This window comes from Solanum pennellii, chromosome 9 (assembly GCF_001406875.1).
Source record: "Solanum pennellii chromosome 9, SPENNV200".
In the NCBI taxonomy this organism is placed as follows: Eukaryota; Viridiplantae; Streptophyta; class Magnoliopsida; order Solanales; family Solanaceae; genus Solanum; species Solanum pennellii.
Genome location: NC_028645.1, coordinates 75,924,792 through 75,936,318, shown reverse-complemented (window position 1 = coordinate 75,936,318; position 11,527 = coordinate 75,924,792). Strand labels below are relative to the sequence as shown.

The following is an 11,527-nucleotide window of genomic DNA, read 5'->3' as shown; positions in this document are numbered from 1 at the left end:
TTAAGGTAAAGTATCATGCGGATGAGACTGTACAGAGATTTAAAGTTAGGTAGGTCGCTAAAGGGTATACTCAGCAGGAAGGTATTGACTCTCATGATACTTTTTCTCAAATAGCAAAAATGACCACAACTAGGACTGTGATTGCCTTGGTTTCTCTTAGACATTGACTTATCTTCCAAATTGATGTCCACAATGCCTTCCTTAATGGTGATCTTTTTGAAGAGGTTTACATGTCTTTGCCACATGGTTTTAGTATCCAGGGGAGTCCAAGGTATGAAGGCTACTTAAATTCCTATATGATTTGAAACAAGCTTCTAAACATGGAATATGAAGTTAACGCAAGCTCTAACAAGTTCTGAATTCACACAGAGCAAGCATGATTATTCTTTATTCACAAAAATAGCTAATAACAAGCAAGTTTTGATTCTTGTTTAGGTAAATCTGATCTGTAGGAAAACAATAGAGCTAAACCTGATTTGCATAAAAACTTCAAGATGAAGGATCTAGGAGAATTGAGATATTTTTTGGTGGAATGATCCAGGAGACCTTATACTTGACTCAAATTGTCATCTGAACCCTTTTAGTCACGATATTGCCAACTGAACAGTTAAAATCAATGAAAAACAATCTTTTAAACCCTTTTGACTTCACATGCATTTCAAACACACAATGAAATTGACATGTCATGATCCACATCAGACTTTTAGTGACACGTCACTTATTTTACTTTATTTAAGAAATTTATTTTTTTTCTTTTCACTTATTTTTTACTTATTTAAAATTTTCATTATATTTCTTTATCACTCCATTTCTTCCTCACACTAACTTTATCATTAACCATCTCCCTCCATTTTTTTTTCACCAAAGGCACCATTGTCATTTTACATCCTTATTTCTTACTAGTTCTTACTACCTTAAATAACTAAAAAATATCATTTTTCTCCAAATTTTCATCCTTCATAATTTTTCGACATATTTTTTTTTTTACCAAGGTCTTCATCCAACTTGGACCATTGGAATCTGTGTCCTCCATTAACGCTAATGAACCACGCAAAAATATCTTAATATGTTCTATTATATAAATAGTTCCACTTAATTTACAAAAAACATATTATAATTATACTTTACTCTTCAAAATAATCAGATCTCTATCACCTAGCCGCATGTAAATTACCCCTCCCCATTCCCCAATAGTTTCTCTTTCTATATTTTTATCTCACGAAGACTGAAGCAATTATTTCTAGAAAAGGATTTCTGAAATACTTTTTGCAAACATATAAAAGATTATAAAAATGGGGAAAGGCAGCAATAAAGAAAAATGGGGACTAGGTGAGGGGAAGAACGACAATGATGTTGGGTAGAAAAGAAAAGAAAATGGGGAAAAAAGATTTGTCTTTTTATTCAATTTTTCTTTTCTTTTAATTAGTTTTAATCTCAAATTTTTTTGTTTACGATCGTTTAACGCGTGAGATTACACATTTGTTCCACCTCAACTATTAAGTTGTCACATATGTTGGTCAACGGTTAGAGAGGTTTAAAATATTGTATTTCATTGAGTTTAAGTGTTCAATTGGCAAAGTCATGAGTAGAAGGGACTAGTTGACAATCCGAGCCAAGTATAAGGGTCTCCCAGGTCATTCCGCATTTGGTAATTGAACTTGCCGGATCAAGTGAGGGAATTCTCTTGTCACAAAGAAAGTATGCTCTAGAAAGGATCTCAGAGATTGGTTTGAGTGGTTCAAAACCTAAGTGGACACCAGTGGAGCAGATTCTAAAACTAACCAATAGTGAACATGAACTCAAGTTCTCTACAAAATCTGAGGATGTTCCCTTGGAAGGCAGGAGCATCTACCAGAGATTAGTGGGTAAACTCTTGTATCTTACTATCACAAGACCTGATATATCATATGTTATTCAGCCCTTAAGTCAGTTTATGCATGCCCCAAAAAGATCTCATTATGAGGCTTCTTTACATGTGGTGAAGTATATCAAGAGTCAGCCTGGACTTGGTCTCTTAATGTCTAGTAAATGGGATGAGAAGGTAGAAACATATTGTAACTCTGATTGGGCCTCATGCCCTATGTCTAGAAGGTCTATCTCTGGTTTTTTGTATCAAATTTGGAACATCCCTTATCTCTTGGACGGATAAGAAACAAAACACTATCTCTAGAAGTTCTGAGGCAGAATACAAGTGCATGACTCAAACTGTTGCTGAATTGTCTTGGTTAAAAGGTTTGTTGAAAGAGTTGCAGGTGGAGGGAGATATAATTGAAAATTTATATTGTGATATAAAAGCTGCATTACAAATAGCAACCAATCCCATGTATCATGAAAGAATAAAACTCATCGAGATTGACTGTTATTTTGTTAGGAAAAAATTGCAGAAGGATTGGTGAAAACTGTATGTATCAAAATAGTTATAAGTTAGTTATTAAGCAGTTAGTAGATGACAAGTGGATAGTTAGTTGGTAACTAACTTTGTAATATTTTGTATAAATGTATCCATTTGAAGGATACAGAGTACGAGTGAATAATCAAATATACAACACATGCACAAAGGGAACTTATGAACACCATTTATTAAAGTATAGATAAAATAAACAAGATACTCAAGGCGTTATACTTACCATTATCCAAACTAAAACAAAGGGAACTTATGAACACATCTTGACCAACAAAGAGGCAAAAAACTTAAATTTGTATCTAAAAGACAAATTTCAAACAAAACTTATAACTACCAATATTCTCTTTTTTTAACATTTTTTTTTTAAAAATCAGAGGAAGCACTAAATCTGCCCAAAAAGGAACTTTCATGCTAAACAAGAAACAGTAATCTTTTTTGGACAAGTTTCTATACAGGAAATAAACAAGCTGCACATTCCTTATCATATAATGATCATACAAATGAATGATCAACTAGAAATTAAAAACAAAATGATTTTACCGTAATAAAGTAAAATCGTAATTGAATTCATAAAAACTAAAACATGTCCAAAAATAGCTTCAAGTCTCAAAGGAACATAAATTTTTTTTTAAACATCACTCATAATTATAACGACTAACTCAACTAAGTGATATTAATTATAGATAAAAAAATTTGATATCTAATCAGAAAAGATGAGCACAGAAAAAAGAGTGAATATCACCTATTGTGGGACAATGAACTGGAGCTCTCTTGACCTCGAATCTATCCTCTAACTTGAACTATTTCGGCCTACACCACACACAAGAGTCAAGAAAAAATGTGGACTAAATAATTCATGTATAAACTAAGTAATTATTTGCAACAAAAGTGATGAAAAATAAATCAACCACAAACAACATTTGAAGAAATAGGAAAACAAAGTGGATACTCAAGAATGTGTTGTTATTCTTACAATAACCTGTATTTATAAGGTTAATAATCAGAAACAGAAATAAGATGAAGCAGAAAAAATATAAAATACAAAAATTAATTCGAGTCCACAGAAATTACTGTGTGTCCTTAAGAAATTCAATTCCTTCACTGTACCCAAGGTTATTGATTAATTTCTCCCAAGATAAAACGGATTAAACCTGTTAAAGAAATAGCGGTACCTCATACTTCTTTAACTTCAACGAACTTAAGAACAGCAACAAGTCACACAGACTTAGTCGATCGACACTTTGATTTTCTTTGAGAGAAAAATAAATACAGAGAAGGAAAATTTTTTCAGTGTTTTAAAAAATCGAAAATTGACTTCCTTTTATAGCCATTTTCAGCAAGGAACGTGTCTGTTCAGTGAAATCTGTTCAGACCCATTTTATCCATAAAGTTGTGTCGGTTAGGAAAATAACGACTTTTTGGAAAGAGTAACAACTTTTCAAAATGTTACCGTTACGGCGCGAGGGGACATCTTCTTCTTAGCTCTTTAAGAAGTAATGGAAGTGTTTCCTTCTATAAGGACAACACTTTCCCTTTCTTTTTCTGATATGGGAGAAGTGACTTTTCATTTGCACTTTGCAAATGACTTTTCATTTTCCCTCCAAAGTAGTTCCCTCACTTTTCATATTCTCTCTTTTCTTTTCCCATTCACACTTGCTAAAACCCAACATGTGTAAGATATTCGGGAACCTCTTCGAAGAAATATATTATACTTTATTAAACATGAACTAAGTATCACGTAAAATAGTCTTCAAAAATTATAATTAAAATTGAAAACGTCCCACAAATTTTCAATCTGTAATAGCGATACTGCAGTACACCCATCTAATTCTCCTGAGTCTTTCTTTTTCATGCTATGTATACATATATTCGTTTTTGCCTTCTTCTATAAATAAATAAAATATTAAAATCCATTATCCTATCCTCCATTGATTTGGCTTGCCTTCCCTTTAAGCAGGGAGGGACTGAGAATTTTCTGAATGCATACTCACGCCGCCATATCCTTCAAACCTTCATCCAATGGCTTGTTCTCTCTCAATCCAGGAATCTTCCAAAACCCTAGTTTTGTAATTCGCCCACTCAGAAACAAGCTTCGTTATTCCATTCTTAATTGCAGAGGCATTGAAATTCCATTTCCTAAACTCCGCCCACGCATTAATTCTGTCAACAATGGCTCCACAAGTATCGCCGCTGCTGTCAAAGATGTTGATATTGCTACTCTTGGGAATCTCTGTGTCGATATTGTTCTCAATGTACCGGAATTACCTCCTAAGCCTTTAGAACAACGAAAGGCTTATCTGGAACAGTTGTCCAAATCCCCGCCTGATAAGGTTCGTCTGTTTTTATTGAACTACAGATTTGATTATAGAATATTTTGTTTTTTCTTGTTACCGTTATTTGTTGGTTTCTGTTTATACAGAATATAGTTTTCTGGTTTTTGCAAATTTATTGGATGCTAGTGCAGAAACCAAGTGTTCCTTTGGTTTCATTTATACGCAGTTAATACAGTGTACAATTAAGCTATTTGTAGTCCTAATTACCCCAAAAGCACAAAAAACACTTGGCTACGAATAGTTGATGTTAATGTGAGTTATATATATATTATAGTAGTGATAGTTGAAGAAAATACTGAAGTAATAGTTGAAAATTTTAATTTGATAGATAAAATATACATCAAAGTTTTAAATGGATTTATGTTAGAAATGTTGACATCTTGGATGTCTTGAAAGAAAAAGAGTGTAATAGTAGAAAGTCCTTAAAACCCTAGAGAAAAAAACAAGAAAAGAAAAATGAATTGGGATGGAAGGAGCACTGTGACAACTCAATGAAGTTGTGAAGCACAAATGATTCTACATAAGGCCATTTACCGAACACATTTGACCATATAGATTTTGAAGAGTTGAATAAGTAGTCAGTCTTTGTTGATGGTTATTTTTGTAAGTTGTGAATGCATAATTATTTTATCTTTTCTGATATCGTGGTGTCCGGTCTGCACACTTCAATTAACTCCACGGGATACTTGTCACCTCCTACTAGCAATAGGTACCAAGTTACTCTGTTCACCAAGGCTAGAACAAGATAGGAAGAAATCACCTAGTGTTTTGTCATTGTAGATACATAATTTTTCGTCTAGAAAACTATATATTTTGTAACCAGACTGCATTCACAACCAATTATTTTATCAACAATGACACTATTAAGTCGTGAAATACTAGTTATTAGAGCATCAAAGGCATCTATAGAAGATTTGGCTCAAATATGGTTGAGCTCATTTGCATGTTAAATGAATGATGTAGTTGATTAAGTTTCTGCACCACATTTTGCTCCCAATTCTTGGTGGTCAATGAAGTGGGAAGGTAACCATTAATTCTCAGGTTCAAAATCAACTTGTATTCAAATTCCAGCGAAGGAAAAAATAGCCATTAGGTGATTCCTCACATCGGTGGAAAGAGTTATTTGGTATCTTTGTTGGTGGGAGAAACCACATACTCAATGGTATAGTTCAGGTGTGCACAAGCTGACTTGCCAACACATAAAACAAAAGTCTATTTTTACCACATTTTGGGTTCAAGCCCACTATTTTAAAAAAGTAAAATATGTGGTTTAATGCTTGGATGCTATCATCTTTGAAAGATGTTATCTTCAGTTGCAATAGCAGAATTTTGGAAATGTAATGGGGTAATAGTGTATTCCCAGCTCTCCAGCTCTTGACTTCTAGGCCTACATATGGTTTCTAGACAGCTTCAGTTAAGTTGGAATATAGAAATATTGAAGTATTATCTACATGCCAGTTCAGTGATGCTGAAAATGTGTGGTATTAGGCTATTAGCACCCCGTGGCATCATCCTTTTATATTATTTCCTTATTGTTGTACGTATGTTAAGTGATATCTTGATTATTTGACCCTGTTTCAGCGGTACTGGGAGGCTGGTGGAAACTGCAATGTGGCTATAGCAGCAGCAAGGCTTGGCCTACGTTGCATCTCTGTTGGTCATGTAGGTGATGAGATCTATGGTCGGTTCCTCATTGATGTGCTTAGTGATGAAGGTATTAGTATAGTTGGGATGAATGAGCGGAGTGAAGAACTTAATCTTTCGAGTTCTGACAATGGAACACTACTGTGCTGGGTGTTAGTGGACCCTTCGCAGAGACATGGCTTTTGCAGGTCCTTTTGATCTTTCCCTCTCACTTGGTGCATAATTTCTTGATCATAGTTTGGCCCACTTTATGTTGCACGTAGAAAGTTATCATTGTCTTTCTTTTATAAGATAAGGTATAGAAAGGATCATAGTCTAACCTTTAAGACGTTAATGTTTTCCAGTCGTGCAGATTTTAGTGCAGATCCTGCTTTCAGTTGGATGAGCAGACTATCTACTGAAGTAAAGATGGCTATTAGAAAATCAAAGATCCTCTTTTGCAATGGTTATGACTTTGACGAACTCTCCCCTAGCCTTCTTGAATCTGCTCTTGAGTGTGCTGTGGAATCTGGGACATCTATCTTTTTTGACCCTGGACCACGAGGTAGGAGTCTTATCGCAGGAAGTCCTGAAGAACAAAGAACAATTGGAAAGTTGTTGACGATGAGTGAAGTGCTTCTACTGACTTCTGAGGAGGTTTGTGTTTCATACTTGCAAAAATTTGTCTCACTTGTGCCTTCTGCTGTTTAACATCTCAATGTGTGGCTAAAAATGATAATAACCCAATTTTGTGAAGATCGAAAATATAATAGTTTCCCTGTGTGCACTTTAATGTTTAAATAATCCATTTAAAAGAGCTCTTCTGGTAGCTAAAAAGTATCTCACTGAACATGTGATATTGGAATTTGGTAGCTAAAGAGTTCTGTTATATACTGGAATCTGGAAATATTGGTTGTAGTTTTGGTTTATTGACAAAATATGTGCAACTTAGAGGCAGCTGGAATTTATGGTATAAATAAGTCATTTCAAGAAAGTTATACTTGCTCCAGGCTATGGAGTTTTTTGTATTTGAAGCTTTCTATTACTCTTTTGCCTCGTATCCTTTTTTTTTCTTTTAACAATTTATCTGATTCCATCTTTGATATTTTTGAAAATTTGGAGTGTTAGTTTTTTATCCAAGGGTGAACATTTGACAGTAAGAATGCTATGTTTAAAGCTAGTTTTAATGCATTTAGACCTAAATCATGGACTTCTTTACTTTTTTTTCATTGCTTTGTTGGAGATATAAATGGAGTAACAAAGACAAAAGAGGATGCATCTCAGAAGGGTTCTAATTGGTTAGGGAGGAAAAATTGGTATAAAGTGATATATATATTTTTTTGGGTAATTGACCTTTTCTATTAAACACCAAGTGAACTATTTACAAGATCCATAACTAGGCTAAAAGCAGCCTGTTATCTTAAGCAAAACCAACCTAGCACCGAGCTATAATCTAGAATCTAAATCCATGTACAGCAGCTTGAATACTAGGAGATACTCTAAAATTATGTACTTTTGCAATCTCTCTTGCTATTCTCTCCCAGCTTCTACTTTACTTCTCAACAACTCTTAAGTTCCTTTCTATCCATAACCATGTACAAATTTAGCATATACTAGTTAAAAAATTTATGCAGCTTGTGTCTTGCCTTTAGCTCTGGTAATGATATTGTGAATGTGTTGGTCCCATTCAGTAGCAGCATGGTGTTGTCTCTGAATCAACACCATCAGGCCTGTTCCAGAGTTGTGCAGATTCACATTGTCTGGAGAGATGATAAAATATTTCATCTTTGATTCTGGCACAGACGCACAGTACTCATTTAGTATCTACCATTAAGACCCATTCTGTAAGTCTATCTGTGGTTAAGAGCTTCTTTTGCACCTAGAGCAACACTGTGAATCTAGCATTAGGCCTGGTATCATTTCTCAACATGAGTCATTTCCATGTCACTCTGGATTGGTCACCTAATAGCTTCTTATAAAATATGCCTATAATACCTTTTCCAGCCTTGAGTGATCCCTGCACCTGCTCCATACGGACTCTAGCTTCAAATATTTTCCTTATCATCCCGCAAGCTTGCTATGGCACAACAACATTTGCAAATATTCATGGTGATTTTGCCACTTTTCCATGTCAAATATTCAGTCACGTGGAGCATTGGCTTTTTGCAAGAAATAAAAAGGTTAAGGTGCTAACTCTAAAGAATTAAAGGATACTTATGATAGGGGTGTGAAGCACACAAAATTGGGGGGTGCAAATGCAGAACTGGTTTATGGCATTCTCTTTCATGCTATTACAACATACTAGTTTCTGAGGACGTGCTTCGCACGTGTGTTTCATGTCAATTTTTATAGATACATTAGAATGATTAAAATCTCATGGAAATATATATGTAAATTGTAATGAATAATAAAATGTAACAATTACAAAATAAGAATAAAGACTTACGACAATAAAACATTCATATAAAACTAAATTAAAAAGTCTAACAGAGTGAAAAAAAGACAAAAAGAAACAAAAATATTAAAGAAAAAAATACAATATAGACGTTATTCTTATAAGATTGATGTATATATAGATGAAAAAATAAGTACATAACTCTCTGAGTTCTTATCGACTCCTTTCATATCCTATCAAAATTCAAGAGTCTTCATCATCTACTTTTACTATAGAATAAAAATAATAGCCTAATAATCTTGGTAGGGGTTTCATGAGAATTGAGATAAAGAAGTTGAATTTATATAAATAGAATAGAAGGAATCTCAAAAGATATCTTAAAGTTTTAGTTTACATAATTGGAGGTTATGAATATGAAAAGATGAGAGTTATGAATACTATTAAGAGTATAAAAGCTAAATAAGTAATTAGAAAATAATAACAAATAAATGAAGAATATGAAGAAAAAAAATTAAAGTTAGCAAACCATGTAGAAAGAACAACTAAAGTTCTTATCATGTAATTAAGCATTAATGAATTTAAATTTGTGAAGCTAGAGTCATTCTTTAATAATAATCAAGAGGACATTATCAATGTGCGTCTCCATTTTGTAGATTTGCACCCTTTAAATTATTAAATTTCGTTATTTATCATAAGGATAATACTTTATCCACATCAATTATATTATTCATGAGAGGGGTTAAGGAAAAAGTTATAAGAAGAGGAAAAGAAAAGAAATAGGTAAAGATTTTTTTTTAAAAAAATTATAATTATTATATACATATAGATTATAGAGGATAAATATTAATAGATTAGATATTTAATTAGGAATTACTCTTAGGAAGTCTAAAAGTTATTAACATTTAATTAAATTTATACAATTAAATATTTAAATATTTTATAACAATTTAATTTATAGAAAGGGTAAAATCGTAATTTAACTTTCTACTTTTTTGTTCATGCTTTTAGTAATACTAGTTCTCGGAACGTGCATCGCATGTTTGTCCCCTAATTGATATTAGAAAATTTTAATTTATATAGCTAAGTTCATATCTAAGTCCTTTCATATGTAAGTTTAACATAAGAATTTAACTTTGCACAAAGTATAACATGAAAATCTTGTGTTAGATGTTGGAGGTCTGATATATTAAATACTTCATGAAAAATGAACATTTATTTTATCAGAGGAATTACTATATTTTAATTATTAAACATAAGTTTTAATAATCAAAAAAGAAATTGTCTATAAAAAAGATACGTATAAAGAAAAATATTACAAAATGTTTGGGCCGTATACCATCAAATTTATAGAAAAAATTAAAATTTCAAACGAAAAAAAGAATAAATAAAGACATGACATCCATAAAAAAAGACATCACATTTAAATATATAGACAAAAATATTTTCATACTGATTGAATTACATTTTGTTAAAAGTAGACTTATTCTAGACAAAACATGACTTACTCTAGACGAAACATATCATATGCATAAAAAACTATAATCATATATAATAATAAATAAGACAAACAGAAAAGAAGGCATGAATATGTTAAGAATAAAGATAAACTGTATTTCTTGATATATATATATATATATATATATANAAAATACAATAATCAACTACAAAGTTATATTTAAAAACTCAAAACGATGGAGATGTGAAAAATAAATATTTACTTACAACTTCATGTTGGAGTATATTCATCTTGTAACTATCATAGTTTACATATTTCTCAACAAAAAGAAGATGAATATGTATGAAATTTTAAAGGATACAAATAAATAAAATAGTAAGAATTCTTATAATTACAAACTGGTAATGAAAATTTTACAAGGGATGTAGACTAACCTACTCTAGTATGCAAGATGATTACAAACTTGAATAAAATAAGGAATATATATAATGTGGTGTGAGTGTGTTTGATAGACTCTTCATTACCCCCACTTATCTTAGAAATTAAAGTTGAAAGGTTATTAGACTCTTCAATATCTACATTTAATTAGTACATGAATATATGATGCATTAAGATCTTATTTGATGCATGAATTTAAATATAACTTTTACTTAATATTTAATTAATTAAATAGATATTAATATTAATTTATTTTAGAGGTAAAATAAGGGTAAAATGGTAATTCAACTTTGAGGTTAGAAGCTTCCCACTTATAATAATATATGATATGATATGATGATAAACGGAAAATAATATAAACATTGAAAAATATAAAAAATTAATATCTGGGAAATCGATTGTTTTTGTGTGTTTGATCATTTTCATAGGAAGTCCATTAGAGGATTGTTTGGTTGCTTGTTAGAGTAATGCATGTAGTATTAGTATAAACACCGAGTGCGGATAAATTTTTGCTGTAGCAATGTACCCATCCTTGTGAAATTCTAGATCCCCTACTGAACTATTTCCTTGTAGTACCACTACCCCTTTCCATTTTCATGTACATTTTTAGGTTAATAAGGTTGAGCAATGGATGTAGCGTTATCCCTACTATGGTCTGCTGTAGTTGTAAAGTTGACCTCTTGATGTGATATTCGAGCTGATTTGTTGGCTTTTCCCTTGTTGCTATATCATAATGTAGCATAGTGGTTATCTTTTGCTGAATTTTTACTGTGTAAATTATGATGTTCCCCTTTCTTGTAAATCAGTGGACAGTTTTACTGTAGTGATTGCTTTTAGTGTATTGAGAATGTCTTCTCCCCCCTCCCCCCGCCCCCGCC

At 32.2% G+C, this 11,527-nt stretch overlaps 1 protein-coding gene across 1 annotated transcript in view; it reads left to right on the top strand.

Annotated features, from left to right (window-relative positions):
• Positions 1-4,207: 4,207 nt before the first annotated feature.
• LOC107031701 (probable fructokinase-4) overlaps positions 4,208-11,527 on the top strand; it is a 9,914-nt gene continuing 2,594 nt past the window's right edge. Inside the window, exons 1-3 of the mRNA XM_015233152.2 lie at positions 4,208-4,734; positions 6,319-6,569; positions 6,726-7,017. Of these exons, the coding sequence (XP_015088638.1) occupies positions 4,384-4,734; positions 6,319-6,569; positions 6,726-7,017 (894 nt within the window). The 5' untranslated portion in view covers positions 4,208-4,383. The remainder of the gene's footprint in view (positions 4,735-6,318; positions 6,570-6,725; positions 7,018-11,527) is intronic.